This window comes from Megalops cyprinoides, chromosome 11 (genome assembly GCF_013368585.1).
Source record: "Megalops cyprinoides isolate fMegCyp1 chromosome 11, fMegCyp1.pri, whole genome shotgun sequence".
NCBI classification, from domain to species: domain Eukaryota; kingdom Metazoa; phylum Chordata; class Actinopteri; order Elopiformes; family Megalopidae; genus Megalops; species Megalops cyprinoides.
Genome location: NC_050593.1, coordinates 21557200 through 21579831, shown reverse-complemented (window position 1 = coordinate 21579831; position 22632 = coordinate 21557200). Strand labels below are relative to the sequence as shown.

Sequence of the window (22632 nt, the reverse complement as noted above, 5' to 3'; positions counted from 1 at the left end):
TGGGAAATATTATTGGTATTGTAGGCTTTGGACACTTATGTACTCAGATTAACATTATACTACACTACTATATTCCTATATGCTGCATACTTCTTGCCTAGACTGCATTTACAACCATGGTCAAGGATATCTACCCATCTGAAGTGGTTGGGAAGACTTGCCATACCATGGTACATACAATATTACACTACAGCACACATCAGGCCATATAATAATTATATTACATTATGTATTTGTTGAGCAGAATATTCTATCCATATATTTGTTTCACAAATTTCTCTTTGAATGGAGCTTTTGCGCTCTTGTGTTTTGTCAACAAATCAGAATGTTTAGCCACTTGCATTAAGGCAGTCAGGTCTAGTTTTGTGCTGATTGCAGCATTGAGCTACCCATGGTCACACACCTATTTCTGTCTACATGAATATTTTACTCTTTATGCATGAATCATGAGTATGTGCTGATTAGATTTTTTGAAGGCAAACCATGACAGCACTCAAAAGTCAATGGACTAAATTTATAACAATGATACATTTCATATAATGGAACAAACTACAAAGAGTTTTAATTCATTTTATGTTATTCATTCTCATCCAAATAAATGCAAAGCTAACACAAAGGCAATGCCAATGAAGATATTGTAACACCCAGCCTGTCCCTCCTAGCTGGTCGCCAGTTGAATTCTATGTAGATAAACAGCTGTGATATCTGCAATAACGCATCAAAGCTGGCCTTAACTGCACTCACAGTGGGTTCACAGGTAATTGGCACAAATTAAAACAACTCTATTAGCTTTATTTTCTACTATGCTGACGTGTTCCTTTGCATCTGTCCTATTCTCGGTGTCTCGCAGGCTCTGCCCTCCTGGTAGTGACTCGCTGATTGAGTGCAGGAATGGCTGATTGCAGCTACAGCACTGCTCGTGACCTACCACCCACAGTCCGTGTGCAGCAATCAACTTTATGTAGGCCAGTGACCAAGTATGCTTCCAACACATGCTGAAAACATTGACCAAATTGGACTGTACCAGTTCTGTTTTTTTTTTTTTTGACAAATGCACTAAGAGAGCAACAAAGGTGTTTGCCAGTGTGTCCAGGTTTTGCGCCTGTTATTCAAATCGAATAAAACTGTTGCAGAATTAACAGTGTTTTTGCTTCCAGATTTCCTTGTGAGCTACGAATCTTAGCAGCTAATCCCATCCCTGATAGCAGTGAGGTACGGACACATAATTAAGGGTTTTAAATCAAGATTAAATGTGTACTTTGGAGTGATCTCATTTCTTATTCATGATTATTTGTTGGGAGATCGTAATAAGCTGGTGTTAAGGCTCAGTATGAATTTCTATTATGGCAGACTCTGTACAGTATCAGCACTGATTCAGTTTCACTTTGTATTGCAAAAGCTATAAATTCTCCTGTACTTTTATTAGAAAACTATATTGATCCCTCTGGTCAGTGGCTCATGCTGTGCTTTCAATGGACAAGGGACTAATGTTTGTCTGCTATGAGAGATGCTTTTTCTATTTAGTTAAAAAATGATTTATTTACTGGTGCAGCAATCTCCAATGCAGCTTTGATGGCCCTCCTTATCGTGCCAGATAGGCAGCTGAGTGTACTTCAACCACCCTCTTACTTGCAGTTGTACATGAATCACTAATGGAAATATGTTTATAAATCACAACTGAGAAAAATCACAACTTTATGAATCTTTATAGATCAATATTTAAAAATTCTTTCATAAATTCTATTAGCTGATATATTTGGTTCAATACAAAATACAGAACAAATTCCAAATATGCTGCTATGAATGAATTCCATTCATAAATATCATGGAATACTGATAACATTGTGTTTTTTATTTATTGTATTTGTAATTCAAACATTAATTGTAAAATATTAATATATATGACATGCAGACCCTATTCTGAAGTGATGTCAGTAATATCTGTATATTGGTTTCACCTCTTCAGAGAGGTGTGATTCAGTCTCCTCAAAACTACTTTATGAATTTTTTTTTTTTTTTGTTAAGATCATTGGAGCAACAGGCCTTTAACAATATTTTTGTCAATAGTTGTGAAATATTTCAGGGACTTCTGCCTGATTATTCAGGATACCCACGTACTTTGAAAACGATGATTTCACATGAAATGAACAGACTTTGAAGAAATAACATTATCAATGTAAAAAATCACAAATCACAAATATGAATAATAATTATGAACTTATGGAACTTTGAGTTTGTTCAGAAAATTAAGAAATTCTTCAAATGAAGAGCCTTCTTCTGTTTGGGGATGTTTTAATCAGTATATATAGCTAACCTCTTGAATAGACAGAAGATCTCTCATTGACCCAGCTTCAGAGTTAATTTGCCCACAGTTTCTACTGTAGATGGTCTGAAGGTAGCAAAACAGGCTGAGAGACCCATATTTCAAGGGTCAGCAGGTTCCCAGTGAAGCCTGACACTGGCTAATGTCGGCGGCCATTATTCTGCCTCACCACTGTCCATCTATCAGAATATATACAGATCAGTGTCATCACAGGGGGCCCACGACGTTCGAGACGCTCACCAATATCTATTTCCTTAGACCAACATTAGATACCTTCTACCCCACTCAACTCAGACTGCTGCAGTATAATGATTCTATAGAGATGATGTACATTTTCAGTGTGTCTTTTGGGCAGCTACTGTGAAATGTATGACAGACCTACCATTCAAATGGGATGATATTTTAATAAGTGCACCTTAGGCTTTAGGGTGGGGTAGAGTAAGTCCAGAACCAGGGGTGAAACATTGTTTTTGACTCCCAGTAACATTGCAGAAGTTGAGTCATTATTTCCTTATTGTTATGTAAACAGCATATTTTCAATTTATGAAGTCAATTCATGAGGAGACTCAAACAATGTTTGCTCTACTTGTCTGTTTACACTCTAAAGAGACTGTAGTGTTTTATGGTCTGTAGTCTGTGTACTTGGAACTGCAACTTGCAAAATGTACAGTGTGATTCTTTTTTTGGCTATGAACAATGATGTAGAGGAAAAGTACAAATCAAGCAGTTGTTCCACAGTGAAAAAACCTTTGTTTGTGATGCAGGACCCATTTGAGGCAGGCAGAGAGAGCAGCTGTTGTTTTATGGTTACCATCGTCTATGTGGCAATAACCCTTGGCCAGCTCGACTGGCATTGAATTTATTGTAAAACTTAGGCATGCCATCCAGGTTTGGAATATCTGCAGGAAATATTGTCTCAAGCTGTCAAGGGCAATTCAGCAGATTGGGAGTTAACCCTTTATTGAGCTACTACAACACACAACGCCCTCATTGTCTGGAGATCATGTAATTCACACCCCATATCTTATGATGATGTCCAGACATATTGTCCTCTGGCACTGATGGATAGTGCTGGCTATCTGTAATCGGCCACACAAGAGAGCCATTATTTGGGTCACATCTCACCATGTGTTGCACACCACCTTGAACACATAAGCCATATATGTGCAATTTTAGTGCTACTTGCATTTACATTTTTCTCCACTATTTTACAACCTGGGTCAACCATTCCTTGTTAATATGGGTGGCATTGGGTACTCAAATGTTTCCTCTGGAATAGTATTGAATTCATCATAGCAGTCATAAAACACAAAGGGAATTAATTTATATTTAATTAGACTAATTTTGAATGTAATCTCCGCAAATTAACACATTAGTCTAATTTAATGACTAGCTTCATAGACAGAATTGGAGATTCTTTTTCAGGGATCCCGTTATGGTTTAGCGTTCTGGTTTTTCAGGTTTGTTCCTTCATTTCTCTCCTGATAGTCACAAAGTCCCATGTGAGCCTTTGTTAACTCATATGTGTTGTATGAGGGCCTGGCACTGGCTTTTGCACGGCTATAAATTCTGTAGCCCATCTGGGAGGGTCCCTGAGGTAAAGAAGCCAGAGGTGTTGGAAGAATACAAGGAGGCAAGAAGAAAGTCCATGACCTTTCAAAGGTTTTTCAACAAGCTTTGCTGGCTAGTTCAAACAAGTTCGAACAGGAAGTCCATCCAATATTATAGTAACCGATGTGCAGGTATACTGATTAACTAGAGTCAGAGGTGGACACTACGGCTTCAGAAAGTAAAAGTCCTGCCACGTATTTGTTCCACCCATGCACTACACCAGCTGAATTTAATTAGCACAACTCTTCAGCCAGGTAGAGGAGCTAATTAGTGAAATCACATTGTATAGTGAATGGCTAGAACAAATACGTGGCAGGACTGTTACTTTCTGAAGCTGGGGTGTCCACCTCTGACTAGAGTTAAGAGAAATGTCATTTGCCCATACCCTTTTCATCATGTTTATGTTGAAAGCAGATCCGGTCATTAATCTGTTTGTGGTTGCAAAGCACTCAAAAAACAGGAGAGAAAGACAATGACAGGTTTCTTGACAATACTGTATTAAGTTCAATTAAATATTCAATTAAAGAATAATTTAGTAGAGCATGCCCATGTTCTTACACTTTCTGCCTGTATAGGAGCGGGAATCATTGACATCAATTTGGCAGAAATCCAGCATAATTAAAACAAGCTTCTACCAATAACAATTCCAACACAGAACAACACAAGCTGCTTTCTCTGAAATTGCTGCTGCTGTTTCCTAGCAGTGGACAGCATGACATAGGGACTGTAGTATCTGTAAAAAAGAAATTTGAAAAAGTGATAAATCAGAAAATGGCTCCAGAGTACAAGAAAAGAGTGAGATGCCACTTTTGCCTCTAGAGATGAAGATGAATGGTTTAAAATGAGAGAAAATTATGTACTTTTTCTTCAGAATAGATCATGAGGAAGATTTGAATGTTTTTTTCCAAATTTTATTCAGTGCAAAAGTTACTTAAATCACTTTTTATGAAAACTTGCTCCGTACACGAATGTGTGTGACAGTGAATATATGTCATTATATTAAATAGTATTATATTAGGTAAACAAGAAGATGAAATGATATTTTGGTCTACAAATGTTATTGAATGCACGCAACAGGGTATTTTTTTTTATATTCCTGATATTGATTCAATTGCATTTCATTTATTGCACATGTTTCTGGTGTCTGGTAAGTTATCTGCAAAACAAATCAACAGAGTACCTTATAATAGTCAATTAAAATATATATATCATTGAAGTTTGAGATTAATTGTTTGGGAAACAGTATATTTGGAAACAAACCCCAGGGGCAGTGTTTAGCTGGACTACTGTTCCTAGCACACATCAAGAGGATGTCTTTACAAAGCCTATTTATATGTGCAACCCAAAACTTTTTATTGGCTTTCTCACCCCAGATGCCTTTGTAATACTTGTACTTTTTATTGAAAGACAGTTAATGAAAATATTAATAAAAGTATTATTTTTGAGTGGCAGGTGAAATAATGAGCTATGATTGCCTTTGGAAAAGTGAAAGGCAGAAGAAATGGATCCATGATTCTCTTGGTAAATGTTTGACAAGATGGATGGGAGTCAGCAAGTATAGGCAGCAGTCTAATAATTAGCTATCCTCTGCACAGATCCATACTTCTTTGTCAGTTCTCCAAATGTATAGTCAGTGCTCCTTACTGAGTTGTTAAATAACCTTGATGAAATCTACCTGACCATCCTTGCAAGTTATGATAATAAAATGAGAGATGAAGATTCTGGGATAATTAATTGAGTTGAGGTTTGTCGGTTTATCACCTTAGCTGTTTAAAAATTGCCATGCTTTTTGTTTGATCACTGTTCTGGGCATCTAACCAAGCAGAAATGAATTTGTGATTTTAATATGTGTATGGGTAAATTCTGAATAGCTATGCAAAACAGGTAGCCTTTGTTCTGTCTGTCTGCTGCAGTCAAAACAGTTTGATTACATTCAATGCTGTAATTATTGCGTGGTGTTTCATGATCATGTTGTGTGATCAATAAGAATGCACAACTGTGCAGCTTGGAGCCAAAATCGTTCTGCACATCATATCTCCCAGTGTGCTGCTTCCTGCTGAAGCCCCGTCGCTTTCCAACATGCATGCTCAGTGACCCGAGGAAATCGATGGCACACAGCACTTCACCCATTCTACAAGAATGGTGATGAAACAGAGGCAGAGCCATAACCATCGCTCAAGTCTTTGTGGCCTACATTGTGGACTACACAACATCGCCTACCTAAAATCCTAAATAATCTTTTTTCTTTATTATTAGAACATTTATCAGAACCTACTCTCTTTATCAGACGACCATTGTGAGTTCCTCTCAGGTGGAAACAGAGCAAGCTCGAGTGATGATGTCATGATAGGATAAAGACCACACCGTGGTGACCTTTTGTGAGTGAGAAAAATGGCACAGAGGATCTTGGATAATAGGACCACAATATATAAAGATGAATGGATGATCAGCTGCTGGTTCATAATGAATGGGAAGGTGGAAAACCTACTTCTATTAAACACAGAGAAGATTGTCCCCAAAGCATACATTTCATCCAGATGAACAAGATGCCAAAATTACACAATCCCATTAATGTTTCTTATAAGACTTCTCCCCAGCTGTCCTCACTGTGATTTTTAAGCATTATCTGCATGTTTATTGTAAATGTGGCCAGTGGAGACAACTTGAATGCATGTTTAATATGTCCTGTATTTTCTTCCATCTACAGGGGAAGGTGCTGTTTCTCTTAGTAAATCAGAAACAGTGATCCTCCTTTCTTTCATTGTCATATTGATGTTGATACATTTGCTTCAGTCAGCTTTCTCATTTCTCATCTTTCTCTTTCTATCATCACTATGTCTCTATCTCTCTCTTCTTACCATTTCTCTGTGTTCTTCCATCTCATTTTCTGTAATGCTTTATCTCCTTTTCTCTCTCATATGTTCCCTATCCCCATCATAACCATATCATATATGGTTAGTTTGATAGAATATTAAGGTTTAAGCAATATTAAGAGACACGTATATATCTTTCCTGGCTGAAACATGCTACATTGTAGCCATACAAAAATGCAGGTGCAAATGTAAATTACATATCTTGTAGTATAATCTAAAAGACTTGTAGAGGCACAAATATTCTTGGTCATGAACAGATGTTGTGAGCACTCAGATTAATGAGACAGGTTCCCTCTGCTAATGGGGCTGTTCTTCACCTGGGGCAGCCGATGTCTTCCTGGTAACAGAGGTGATGAGTTGCAGACAAAAAGCAAATATTTCACACGTTCCATGTCTCCTGAATTTAGATGTATGATAAAACAACCCTTTTAATGTTCAAAAGTGGTTGCACTCAAAAGTCTTCCAGAGGCTGTTGTAGGATATTTATTTATTTATATTTATATTTATTTATTTGTCTAGGAGAGACATAGACATGCAGTTCTCTTTCTTGCTTGTTCTTATTATGTTGTTGTTGAAAACACCACAAACGATGAAAAGTTTCAAAACTGCAACAATTGCCTTATCAATTTAGTTTGTATTAACTTATATGAAACAATTTCATCAAACTAGCAGATCTTGCTTCAAATGCTTCACATGCTTCAAATAAGACTGTCACTTTAATTCTGATCAGGTGTGATTTCTTTGCTGCCATTTTACCTACAATATGCTAGAATCTGTGAATGGCTAGGTAGCACTAAGTAGCTAACAACATCCATCGGAATCATTCAGTAAATAAAATCATATTATCATTTTGCTCCCTTCATTTTACATGTTTCATCTGTCAAACTAGGTTCCCAATGAGCAACCGTATGTTGTGTACACTCAAAGTGACCACCCTCTTCCTTTATTCATAGCTGGCATGTATATTTGGACAGAGGGGCAGTGGGACCTCTCACATTGCTGTGGAGCATCCAGACTGAGATATGCATTCAGGGAAATGGAAAATTCAGTGGAAATGCAAGCCATCATCTTGAACAGCTCCAAGCCAACAAGGTGAGTTTATGAGAATGATGCATGACTTAAAGCATATTTTTTGAACAATTCTCAGCTATCACCCTTTCCTCAAAATACAAGCTTGTAAAATCACCTCATGAAAAATGTGTTCTTACAGCTTCAAAACTGTCTTTCATTGTGATTTCAGTCAGGTGTAACCTACCTTTCCCATTAGTGGTTAAATAATGTGCTAATAACAGCGTCAGCGCGTATGATTTTGGATATGTTCAACAAAGTCTTCAGCATAGTACGTTCATCCACTAGGCATTTGAAGTTGTGTTTCTCGGTGGAGAATTGTGTGGTGGGATTATTTTATTTGATACACATATCTCAACTCCAGTTTGAAAATAAGCCTGCCACACTCTCATAAGTTGAGTTGAATTGAAAACATAAAGTTTCTCCATATTTGTTGCAAAATCAGTGTGCAGTGTGAATTTAAGTTGTATGAAGGTCCCTGCTGGGTTGCAATAATTCTGTGAATCACCAAAAACAATGAACTTACTGAAAAAAAAGAAAATAAAATGTCCTGGATCCTTTGAGTTGTATTGACAGTTTGGTTTCCAACTATACCAAATAACTAGATATTGCAAGGACAAATCAAATTACAAGAGGGCAATGAATTCACAGTCAATAGTAGTCCAGAGTTCAGATTCCAGCTTTTCCACTTCAAGATCCAGTACCTTTCTTCCTAGGAAAATATACTGAAATACTTGCAAATAAACCCCACATTTACATTCACAGACCAGTGTTTGCAGTCCATTTTAAGTAGAATCGTGCTTTGTAAACGGTTAATTTAAATGGTCACTTGGTTGTTCATCCAGACAACTCTCATAACTCACAGCCTCTGCTGTCTTTTGTCTCCCACCTATAGCAGTTGGGCCAAAATGATAACCATTGTTTAAAGGAAATGCTTTTTTTCAAGGGTTCAGCCCCTCATATTGTCACAGTTTATACACAGAGATTATTGAAGTTGTATAATGAAGCAGACACAAGCAATCATCCATAGCAGGGCCATAATCAATGAGCAATGCTGAATGTTACTCCAGAGTTTATTTATTTATTTATTCAATCTTACACACAAGCATTTGCCAAGGAGACAGACATTCTTCACCTGAATTGCTATTCAATTAATTTTTGTGAATGTATATGAAGGAGTATTTACTGTTTCTTGACTGTTCAGGCCTCAGAGTTGTCCTTAATATAATGTGGAGGACTGTGTGAAGGTTTGGCCCACCTGTCAGGAGGCTCGTGTTATCGTTGAGATCAGCAGCCTGTGGTGCAGGGTTTCCCCGGTGCAGCTGTGGGTCCAGCTGCTACAGTAAGGCTCACCAGCCAGTCGATGTGCTAAAAAGCAGCGGGACCCTGGCCCTAATACCCGGTGTGTACACAGCACTCTCTCTAACAGATCTCAGAACTGCACTCTGGGTAGAGGCTTCAGCATGGTTAGACAGGAATGCAGTGGTATAAGGGGTGCAGGGAATAATTACAAAGCATTGTCTTCACCATTTTAGAAATAAGGGTGCAAGCTTAGGCAAATAATGTTTCTTCTCTCTGGACCAGAGATAAACTGGTGATTGGTAATGTTGAACAGCACAAAGAGATTCAGTAGCTTGCCTAATTCTCAATGCTAGACACAAAGGCTTTACAAGCTGATGAAAATGTGAGTGGTGGTGAGGATGTGATTTTTTTTAAAGTTCATTCATTCATTGAAAAAAAAAGTCACCACTGTTTCATTTTCAAAATATTCCATTTCATTATTTGACATCGAAAATGTTCAAATCAACACAACATTCACATCAAAGACAACAATAGTTGTACATTTACCCACAGGGGTGCATTTCAGGTCTCACCAGATGCGAAGCTTCAAATGTCTCCCTCCCTCTTCCCTGCCTACCACAGATTTGACAACCAATATACCGGGACCAGTGGCAATTATCTCAGTCTGTAAGTCTGGTTATTTCTCCCTGTGGACTTGTCCCACTTCATTCCTTTAGCCAATAGAAACAAAACAAAAATATTTTTTTTACTGCAGTTCCCTCTTCATACTGATCCATTCATCTTTTGCTATGAAATTATATAATTCAAACACTTGTGTACTAAATTTGCTCTTTTTCATGGCATTCCACACTCATTATGTTCACTTCAGTTGCAGGCATAGCTATACAGTGTCCAAATTGCTTGCCGTTTTACCATCTGCCTCACTTCATCACAATACATCAATTTTTATTTACAGCAACATAAAATGCACATAGCACATTGCATAGGAACAATATTCTGTGCTATTGTGAATTCTGAGAGATATATATTACAAGTACATGTAGCAAAGTATCAGTTATAGGTGATTTTGATACAAATTATTATTCAATTAATTGAATACATCCTTCCATAGATTTCATCCTTTTGCCACAGAATTTTTATTAGCCTGGAAAGCTGATTGAGAATTAAGCATATAGAGGTCTGCTGCTCAAGATTTGTATTAAGCCATGGATGAAAATGGTTGTTATTTTAACTGGACCTGCAGGAATTAAAGGCTAGAAGAGGTTCACAGGTCATATTGACTTAATAACTTACTGTTGCACTATAAAGAATGCGTATATTTGCATAAATGTGTAGAAAAAACTTTCAAACTTTCCAAACCTGTTTCACCTTACTCACCAAAACCGCAAGCTGTTGCTTTTATGTTACTATTGATTGTAAAGTAACCATTTACTGTTGTTTTCTTTATTTAATCTACCCCCATCCCCATTTTTTGCCTTGCTGTAAGATAGTTAACTTATTTAAGACTGTACCACATGATAGTGAACAGTGTCAGGCTTTCAGGTAGAAGGACCCAGGCACAAACTGGGATGACAAACCAGGTGTTTATTTGAGGATGATCCAAAAAGTAACAAATAGTAACAAGTAACAAATAGTCCAAGTCAAAACCAGAGAATCCACGAGCAGAAAATCCAAAACACAAGGCAAGGGTCAAAATCCAAGAAACTGGCAGGAAGTCAAAAAAAACATATCAAGTACATAATTCTACATTCATCATATGTTGATCAGGTTGAACTGGCTATATTAGCAAGCACCACGTAACAATAGTATGTCTATATCTAAAATGCTACAGAAGGAGCAAAGTTTTATTTAGGTTGATGAAATCTGCAAATACAAATTGTCTTCTCATTTCTGGCACATGTTTTTATATCTGGCACTTTTTTAAATATAGATATAGATATCGATATAGCTTCTTTTATGGATGTTTTTTTTTTTAAGTTGGCTACTAATTTTGTAAAGGATATACACTTTTTAGATGCTATGCACTGCTTTTCAAAATATTTTGCACCCTTCAATCTTGTCACTCTGCCCTTCAAGGCCACCGTATTTAGCCCTGTAACACGTACATGTATGAACATGGTCAACTAATCTGTGGCTGCATAAAAACAGACAAAAAAAATTGCACACTATGGGGGGGATGTGTTTGAACTGAGATATCTGAATTAAAATATTTAGATGGTCACTCATTTCAAAGCATGACAATCAGGGAAGACATTCCACATTTCCTGGGTGCCAAGACCAAAAGCACTGCTGCTTGTCTTAACTTTTGAGGATCAGCAGACAGGCTACTGCATGAAACTGCTGATTATATGGAACTATAAGCTCCCTCAAGTGTGATAGAGTTAGCCTATTCAGTGCTGTGCAGGTAAAAGGCAGACGTTTGCTTGGTATTTAATTGGGAGTCAGCGGAAAGAGGATAGAATAAGTGATAAGTGATTTTTTTGTTGTTGTTGTTTTGTTGCCGCAGTATTCTGGACTAATTAGAATGAGTACAAAAAAATTTTTTTTACTTCCAGACAGTTTGGCATTGTAATGATCCAGACTTCAGAAGACAAGGGTATGTGTTTTTCTGTATGTGTTTTTCCTTGGAGATAAGAAGCATCTTAGATTTGGAATGACTTTAAGATGAGGCTCTGGTGTCATTAAGATGTAAAGTTGCATAACATCTGCAAGCAATTTTTTTTTGACACATATTATGAGGGCTCAGCTACGCCCCCCCACTTCCTCTACAGTTGTCTTTGTCTTATGTAGTTAGTACAAATCTAACTTTCAAAGAGAAAGAAGTTGAAGATTCTCTTGGCTCAGCAACAAATGAACAGATGTTGACTGGATGTGTGAAGATTTGTATGTTGTGTGCAATGCACAGTGTGTGGCAGCATGCATGGTCTCGCAGCACATTGGCATTGATGTGAGATGCATCTGTAGCAGTAAGATTACAGCAGATTTTCCTCCGGTGCTCCCACACTGTGAAGGAGCTAAAATGGATTAATCCTCTAAGTAGACCATTAATCCAATAATTTGTTTACATTTCAGATACAAGGAAAATCTGTCAAGTGGCCAGATGAGAGGTAGGATTTGTGGGCCCTCAGATTATGGAGGCTTTCAGCCTGGGGAATGGGTTTAAGAGGGACTCTCGATTAGTTAGCCACATACTCCTTCCCTTTTGTGGAGGAGTAGAACAATGTAATACCTGGCAACAAAGTGTACCTGACCTTCTGTCCTAAGCACTCAGGTTTTGTGGAGGGAAGTGTGCTAAATGTTAACATTCAAAGGCTGCTTTCAAAAGAGTACTATCTGCACCACCATTTAGTGAGTTCGTGTAAATTTAAATGGTATTTTTTATTCACCACAGGTACAGCCTAACTGTTTATTGAGGTGACCAGCATAACCTCTGCCAGGCAGGTGCAGGAACATACTGCCACATACCCTATCAACAGTCAAGGGCTAAGGCACAAGCAAAGACCTTGCTTTGTCCATCGTCTGAAGAGACTGTTACTTCAAAATACTTTTACACTAAGTCATATTGTACAATTAACTGTGGTAGACAGACCCATATCCCAGTTTTGACAAAAATGATTGGTTTTAGAATATTTCAGTTCGTGGCATTATTTATTTATTTTCTGGAACTGTTTTCAGTCAAAACTTGCTCTTCTTTCTCATCCAGTCACAGTAAAAGAATAAGAGATTCACAGTAGTTTAACTTCCAATTATAATTTAAGATACAAGTCTATTTAGCTTGCATCTCCTTTCAGTTTTTGTCTTTTTTTTTTTTTGAAATTATCATTTCATCATTATCATTATTTGAAATTTTTCTTGAACCCAAGAAAAAATTGTTTGACCTACCAAAAATCCCCACCCCCTTAAAACCTGCTACTTCTTGCATTCAATGTTAACTTTATGTGTAGCATTATGGTGTATCATGAATTTGTGTTCTAGGACCTGCTGTATCATAGTATACTTGGCTTTTGTCAGAATGCACAAGTTAAATTGTGTTAGGGCTTGAATAGTGTTATGCTCACACTCACTGGTCTGGGAGTGTTGTGAGCCTGGTCTGACACTGTTGCTTGTTTAAATTGAATGGATACACTTATGTTCTATTGAGATGGAAGTTGCTCTGGGTAAGAGTGTCTGCTAAATGCATGTAATTTAATGTAATGTAACTGGATTTCAGCAAGAGCAGTTACGGTAAAGCACCTCCTGCAAGAGCACAGCATTAATGTTCTCTACGGTGTGTAAGTCCACTGTCCTGCAGATCTCGCACCCCCACTGATCACTGCCCAGTCCCCACCTGTCCCCTGCCCCTTATTTACTTATAAAGAGTATCTAATGTCATGCAGTTCAAATATGCTTTCTGTGGTGATAAAGGTACATTGTTATCAACCTTTAGAATGAAAGAGGAAACAAAATCAGACCCTTTACAATATATGATTAAAAACATGACCATGGACTGGTATGGAAGTGGTATTGAGGCCACAGACAACCAGTCTCCTCCTCTTTTAGATTGAGTGGGAAGCATGAAATAGCAGCCTGTCTCTAAAGTGCACTAGCACCGGGAAAAAAATCCTCTGACACCCCGCATATCTGCATGGCATTACAAACAGGAGAGATGCAGAAATTCGTGCAGGCTGGCAATGCTAATTCACATGCTGAGGTCTACTGAACTCTTAAACATGTCTGTCTTGATCTCCCATTTCTCCAGCTAAGGTCAACATGCATTAGTTATGAGAATAATAATTTCTTGCCGACCAGTTAGCTGTTACATGAAATGGTTTCTTTCATTAATGTCATGTTGTATGAGAAATTAAGTGAGGTTTTTAAATTATTGTTAATGCAGGTCATAGTTAGCTGTAGTTCAGACAGTGACATGCTGGATCATATTTTTTTCTGTTATTACAGTTTTTTAAATGGCAGTCTTTTCAACAAGACTATGGCAGCAGCAGTAATGAGGACACCAAATGCAAATCAGTAAAGACGGCAGTATCCTATTAAAAATCATGCCATGAATATATTTTGTTTACATAATTATGACTGAATTCCACTGACATCCTCAGAGAAAGGAGGGATTACCATATAGCTTGTAATACTGTATGTCATTCAGTCCCCAAAACAACAAATTAGATCAATTTTACTTGCCATGATTTTATGCTGTGTGACATCTTTCAAGTGGGACGATGCTAAACCAAACTGCAAATGGCACATTTTCCTAGTCTCAACCCTATCAAACTATCACCAACAGTGAGGTCAAGTGAATCAAGCGAAAGACAAAATCTATATAATGTAATTAGCTATGCTGAATTGGACCTGATCAAAATGACCCATTCAGTATGAGAATCAGTGGTTGTAAGGTAGCCTGTAGATACATATCTGCAATGCACGAAGAGTAATGTGGTGCTTTCTAGCATGTCCGCTGCTTGCACAATGTTATTGCAGGATGGGATTCTTATCTGCAAAGTGCCCACTCCTTCATTACTGAATGATGTGTTAGCTGCTTTAACAACCAGGGGCTGTTGGAACGGAAGACATTTGCAGAAATGAGATCTACTGTATTTGCTCTCCTCATTCTCCTCAGTATTTCCCGAGCCTCAGATTAAAATCCACGCCCCATTAGACATCAAGTGGGAGGTGTGGAGACTCCACGAGAGAAATCAGAGGTGTCAGGATTGCTTTGTCCCAGAGAGCGGAGACTCATCTCGACGACCAGCTCACAATCACTTTTTAATGATTTCACGCCGCTTCATTAGGGAAGCAGACGCCAGAGAGACTTTCATAGTGGTAATCATACATAATACGCACAGAGCCTAGCCAAGTACAGCTGGGGGCAGAGGGCAAGAGGGTTGAACTTAAACCATACACACACACACACACACACACACTCATGGATTATTAATGCGGAATATATTTGTCATAAATATGGCTGTTCCAAAACGAGAGAGTATTTAATTATCTGTAATTGCAGGTACTTGCAATTCACTAGTCACTTTTTACCCTCTTGTCTGTTTTGTGTATGTGTCTGTGTGCATTTTTCAGCCTACACTCTGTGGTATTAAAAATACAACTTATCTCTATCTCTATATCTATATCTATATAAATATCTCTAAAGCTGTGAAGAATAAGTTGGTGTTTAAGGTATAACATCTCAATCGCTGCAGTTTTTTTTTTTCTGTTTTATCGAGAACATGTAAACTTACCGGGTAACACTTTTTATGAAAACAGAGCTGTTACTTTTGGATCTGGTCAAAGGCGAAGTGAAGACTTTTATCTATTGACTGGGGAAATCTGGCAGATTTTAAAGGACTGGCTGTACAGAAGCATTATCTGTCTCAAAAGCTGACAGCTTTATGGATGGGGTTCCATTTATAAGCAAGAGCCCACATGCACTGTGTGAATATTGTTCTGCGCAGTTATGTATCGTCTGGTGAGACAGATTCGAAATTCGTTCTGTAATGCAATGATGTTTGAATCAAAATGAAATTGATTTTATGCCCAAGCTGTGATACATTGTACTGCACAATATGAGTAAGTGTGTAGACGCTGTTCAACATTACAATGAGACATAATCTTGCAGGCATTATAATGCTTTATTTTTTGGGACTATTCATTTTTCATATAGGATAGTCCTCATTTTAATCTAACAACAGTGCACTTTGGTCTTGACACATATAAGTTCTAAGTTCCTCTAGTTTCCCATTACACTCAGCCATGAGCAATATAGACTAATCTGCAGGTGTTCCATTACACATGAGCAATACTTTTGTCATTCAAGTATTACCTCAAATAATTTTGTAGCAACAACAATTTTACTCATATGCCATATTTGTGTCATGACAACACACACTGTATTAATGCAATGAACCTTCTCCTTGCTTTGTAATTCTGTTTTCTGTACCTATTTGTGCTTTGAATTTGTCAAGTTTTGGGGAATTTGTACCATGTCAGGTGCTTCAGATGATCCCTGTATCAGTGTGAGTTCTGGTCATTTTGGTCACAGTTCATTCTTCTCCATTACAGCAGCAGATACCAATTTTGTTCTCTGAACAAAAAAGGATTCAGCACTCACAACGTCGTCAAGCATTTCACAGATAAACCTGGTATCTGTATGCTGTGATACAAACTGAACATAATCCTGGTCTGGCAGTGCAACTGACACAGAACATAAAGTGGCTAACCTCAACAGGGCTGGTGATGCACTGCATAGATTTTCTATGTATGTGTTGATACATTTCTTAGGCTCACTGTTTTCTAATAAAAAGAAGGCTAGCATGGTCCCCATATTAGCATTTGTATTGACCCCTGGAAGTTGGCTTGGCACAATTTTAGATAAAAGTTTCTCTCCAACCTCATAAAAATGCATTTCATATGCAAGGAAGATGATGCAAGGCAAATAAACACTGCATATCCTTTGGTGTATGGCCAGCAACAGTATATTTTTGTCATAGCCTACGATCCCCCCACTATTATATAATGAAGAGGAAAAATCAATTGGCTGTGTTGCGTGGCATACCCCAGTGCACAGCTGTGTATTAGGACTGAGCAAGGCTTCAGAGGAACGCACTTTTCACAAGAAGCTTCTGCTGTGTTTTCCCACTAACAGTATTATTTTTGACACGTGTATCAATTGCTCACCTCCCCTCTCTCTTTTCAGAGCTTCTCCTTTATTCCTGCACATGCACCAGAGATTATATTACTTTATAGAATTTAGAAGCTAAGCCGTTCCCTTTAACTAGAATGAGTAGCATGGCTCATATTTATGCATATTGTCTGGATACTAAACCAAATAAAAGCATGTCAGATTCAGTGCCTTGCTCAAGGGTACAACAACAATATACCACCCTAGAGCCAAACTTCCGGCCCTGTGGCTACTAGTTTAGTTTGATAACCTCTCCACCACAATGCTGTCACTTCGAGAGCAAAGGAGCTTTAGCAGATCATCACATTCAAAATGAAGTAATACCATTGAAGTGAGAGAGTGTTTTTAGCTTTTTTCTTTTATTAATTCTGTCATTATTCAGATGTTTTCCAAAGAATCTCATATCAAGCAAAATACACTCTGCATCTTGATTGCTAAAAAACGCATTTTTATTGCTTGCTTGCATCTTGATTGCAAAAAAATATATATATTTTTGTGGTATAAAACATTCAGAAGTGAAATCATTCATGAAAACTATTGTTCAGAGTAGTAACCCTGTAGCATTAGTGTACACTTTGTAATTGCTTTTTCTGAACAAATCCTATCAATCAATCAAGTTCACTTTTTTAATATTATGATAACATTTTCAGCAGTCTTTAACCCTTTTGTCATGTTTCAGTGTCATTAGTGTGACTTATTTTTATGCAGAAGTAGAATTGCACTGCTGATAAAAGTGCCCTGGTGCAGCAACAATGACTGAAATAATTACTGCTGTCTGTTGCTGTTATTTTTCACTAGATAAAAAAAAAAAAAAAAAAAAAAAACGATTCAGGGAGGTCTTACTATCTTGGCAGAGGTAGGCCCAAACATTTGTCATGCTAGTCAGAGTCCATACTCTCTACTATTATTCATCATTACTGGGGCAGTTTTGGCACATTTTCATTCTCATTGCATCATTTTGTTACTCTTTTTTTTATTATTAACACAACTGTAAAATTACTTGTGGAGTCACTGAAATTAATAAAGAATGTTGTATAAGCAATGAAAAAGTGTAAGCAACACTCAAATGTGATCTAAAACTTGCTTTAAAATTTCTGCTGAGTCCACTTCTTGGTGGAACTGCGTTGAGATTCGACTGTTTTGATGTTGATTTTATTCAGTATATTTAAGTGACTGCATGTGCTAAATACTGAACCAAGGCACAAAGGATTATGCTTGTATAAATAGTACAACCTAAGTAAATAGATATTTAAGTATCATGTTTATAATAGCACACATACACAGATATACAGTATGCAGAGGGGGTGAGTGAGAGAACCCACACGGTCAAGCTCATTAAATACATCTACTTACATGACCGAGCCATTGAAGTTGATACAGACATCATGTAACCTAAATCACCACATAGCACTAATAGCATGGATGGAATGTTTGGGGTTACCATATATAAATTACTCAAATTTTTCTTGTCTTACATTTTTTTCATTGTTTATTATCATTGCACTTGCCACTAACACCTGGCAGGGGCTCTGTATAAAAGCTTGTCTGCAGCAGGTGTCCTTTGTACATGATTGACTTTCAGCTAAGTGGAGCTGACTGATGTTGATTTATTTATTGTGGGCTGTTTGACATACCCATGCTGTTGGGCTGATTGACTGAATTCATCAAAGGATGGAGCCCTGTTGTATTTAACCCAAAAGAGGTAAGTTTGCTCAGCCTGTCTGCAAAACATTAAAGTGCGCTAGGAACCAGTCCTTTCTTAATCTCAGATGACCTCTTCAGAGACAACATAAAGTGCATCGCAAATTATATATTTTAACCACAACAAAGAAACTGATAAGACTGAAAAGTCTGAATATCTCTCACCACTCGTCTAAAGGTTTGTCAAGTAATGGCGAAAATGGGGACAATGCGGCGGGGGGCAGGACGGACCATAACTATATTCACCTCTTTATGCATGACTTTGAACAGTGGAAAATAAAAGCCAAGACGGACAAAATCATGAGCAGCTCTTCATTTCAAAGGAGGAAAATGACAGCGCTAAAATCAATGATATACAACTCCAAGCGTTCCTTAGGATTACATTATTGATGTGGCATAATGGACCATGACATTGAGATAAAATTGTCTTAGGCACACAATTCAAAATCTCCTTTTAATATACTGCCACAAATGACATCTGGATGTTCCTTCATGTATGTTCTGATAATGCTGTGATCATGCATGCATGCACATCAAGGAACCATATTGCAAACTATGATGTTCTCTGCATTAATGTTTATATTGCTGCTTTAATATAACTTTGTCTTGACAATCTCATTCTTCGATTAAAAAAACTATACTGTCCTGTGATCCAGACTAATCAATGTAAATCGGTGGCAATCCACATTTATTTCACATTAAGGTTCTAAAGGCTGCATTGATTGTACGTCACAAATGTCAGCTTTGTCATCACATTCAAAAAAAAAAAGAGATTGAGTCTCGTCGTTTTGACGAAGCTTTACAACTAAACCCAGCAGCCAAAATTTAGTTAGACTGCAGGAAGAATTTAAATGAACTTAAACTCCTTAGTGCTATGCAGTAATTTGGATGACGTCTTATTTTGCAGGAGAAAAATGGGTTTTCTAGATACTAACTAACTGAACATAAACTGTTGAATTATTAATGATGTGATTTGTCATTTACCATATTTTTTGCACTGCACACCGATCATTCAGTCACAATTTTTTTCGTTAACGCCTGCTTACAGCTAATATCAAGATTTCTTTCTTTTTTTGATGATCTCTGCACTACATAAGTGTGTTCGTGAAGAAAGACAAGACATTTCAAATAAAACAAAAGCCGTAATTAAATAAAACTGGTTATGTCGGTAATACGTGGAGCCTGGTTGACACAATCACTCCATGCACAGATATGCAGAAATAAGGACATTGATGTGTCAGTTTTTTCAAGATGCAATTACGGGACAGGGAAATGAGGTGAAAAAAAAAAAAAAACTTGTGACAAACCACCAAAATCTTAAGAGTTTTAAGAATTCCTGCTGCTAGGTCGTCTAGACTGGCTCATCCTCGAATAGAAACCACAACGCTACACACGCAGAGATACCTTTGTCTTGTCAGCTAACCCCCTCTAGTGCCGAGCTCTTGGTACAGTACAGGCTGTGCGCTGTCCCCCACATCCTCCTCATTTGCTGCATCCAGGTTGGGACTGAGATGCGCTGCTTAATACGCACAGGTTACAGCGAGTCGTCCACCCTTTTTCGTATCTTAGAGGCGTCCCTCACAGTTGCGTCTGTATGCAGTGTCACAGTGTAGAATCCCAAACGGAGTGAGGACAGGGGCCACACATTTTTTTTCGGAGGAGAAATGGGGATACTATAAACTATGTATAACCACAACGAGGATTAAAACGGAGACGGAGACAGGAATCACACAAATCCTCATTTTAGTTGTATGTTGTGTGCAAAGTTGCACCTAACAAAGGGTTGTTTTCTATCCTCCTTTTCTAGACAAACTGTGTTAGTGCAACAATCTGTGGGCTCTTTTCGTCCAATTTAATACAGCGCTCTCGAGGCAACTTTATGATTACCGTTCTTGCTGCGTTCAGTCAGCGTGCAATGGATTGGTGTCTGCACCGCTTTCTGTCAGTTCGTTTGTGAGGAGAGTGCTGGGGAGACGGGAATTAAAAGCACCGCTTTGTGATTTTAAACACTGGGAAGGTTGACAAAAACACATTTTGAGGAAATACAAGTGGATATCGCTGCCTTTGATGGTCGGACAATTGCTGGGCAACCCAGTGGGTATTTTAGACATGAGTTTTGGGGTGAAATTCTCCCTAATCTTCGTACTCCTAAGGGTTCTCTTCACGGACTCCAGCCACAGTAATCAGGGTAAGATTCTAGTATCTTCTTTAATTGTACTGTTCGTTTTTGAGCGTACAGCAATATCCCGGGGTAGCAGTAAAGTTTAGCTCACCTGCTAGGTGGAATAAATGCATTTTAAGTTAGCATTTTTGAGTGACAATAGCCCAAAAAATAAGTTGAGACCAGTCGAATTGCCAGTCGCGTTTCAGGACCCTTGTGACATGTTGACCGTTAATATTTAAACTTTAAATCTGGGAACGCCATCAGGGGCAAATGCAGTATGTGTATGATTGTTATAGCTGTCTGATGCATTTACTTGCATTAGTTTATTTATTCGTCACTTAAGTGATGTTTTTGGTCCTGCTAGCCGAAAGCCTCAGTTTCCCTGCTTTCTTTACATTTGTCCTCGCGCGTTGCATTCGAATTCTTCAGTATTGTTAGGCTGTGCCCCCCTAAGTTTGAATAGCTGTATGCTTCCTGCCGAAAATATAGTTTAAATGAAAAGGTAAACAGACAATTCCTCTTTGTTCGATCTTTCTTCTTATCCATTATGATCGAGAATTTCCGTGGAAGTAGTATACTTGAACGGGGATGTGTTTAGACATTTCAACAGGAGCAATTGATTTTGGACATCTGCATGTCGTTATGTTTAATTAGTTTTCATTATGAGACACAATGGGAAAGACAAAAGACATTCGACTTACAGTAGTTAATGTAAGTGGTGATTAAGTTTCTAATATGTCCAAGAGACATGGATATAAATGTCCTTCTGACATAAGGCACATGGAAGTGCAGTTAACCGATACTTTTTGTTACAAGCCGAGATAAATTGTTCACATTGAATCGTAACATAGGTGAATCTACGTTTGTTTCTTTAGGCCTACGTGTCTCAGTGCAAACAACCAAGAGAACATGCATATAAATAAGATAACATGTGTAGTGACATTTACGAGCCATCAACTTGCAATTCTGTTTTACGAACAGGTCAATACAACGTGCAAACTGATTTCCGAGCTCTACGGTTTGTAATTAATTCTCACCTAGATGTGAATTGCTGTGACTCATACAGTTCTAGTGGTCTGACACACTTTTGAAGAGTTCGTGCTTGTGTCTCTAAACTCTAACTGCCAATGGCCAACGGTCGCCCTTCATTTTAGAGGATCAGCAGTGTGGTATAGTTCTGTAGGTGCCTTAGGCGATTATGTTCATCTGTGGAAATGGCTGAGTAACTTCTTTCGGAAAATAGCATCTAATGAAAGCACTGTTTTCAACTTGTTTGTTCATTGCTGTGGTTGGTGAATTCTCTGTTTGTGGGGTATGTGTGTGTGTGTGTGTGTGTTATGGGAATACAGATAAAAGCCTGCTGATTCACTTTTAGAGTGATGCCTGTAATGGCACAAATTAATTGAAACTGGCTGGCTCCATTGCATTTCCTTTCTGGCAACAATGGGGATTTAGTGCAACAGCAAATTAAGGATGAAAGTTGCAGAGGTGTATGAAAGACTGCAGCTTGATTACGCCATATGTGAATTCAGCGTAACTACTGGAAAAGTGGCACTCAGTGGAACACATACCCAGAGGTGGAAAACCCCGGCTTCAGAAAGTAAAAGTCCTACCATGTATTTGTTCTAGCCATTCACTAAACAAGGTGATTTCACTAATTAGCTCCTCTACCTGGCTGAAGAGTTGTGCTAATTAAATTCAGCTGGTGTAGTGCATGGGTGGAACAAATACGTGGCAGGACTTTTACTTTCTGAAGCCGTGGTTTTCCACCTCTGCACATACCCCACCACCTGTGGCACGATTTTCAAAATTATGTCACTCAAAATTATGTCCTCATCCCAAAGGCAGTCATTTCACCAAGTTTGATCAAAATCTGCCCACATGAGTTATCCTGATCACAGACAAATGAACAGAAAAAAAGAGA

The 22632-nt window shown here is 38.0% G+C and overlaps 1 protein-coding gene across 1 annotated transcript in view; it reads left to right on the top strand.

The window, feature by feature from the left end:
* The first annotated feature begins 20467 nt into the window (after positions 1–20467).
* epha6 (eph receptor A6) overlaps positions 20468–22632 on the top strand; it is a 170269-nt gene continuing 168104 nt past the window's right edge. The window contains exon 1 of the mRNA XM_036539935.1: positions 20468–20732. Within this exon, the coding sequence (XP_036395828.1) occupies positions 20612–20732 (121 nt within the window). The 5' untranslated portion in view covers positions 20468–20611. The remainder of the gene's footprint in view (positions 20733–22632) is intronic.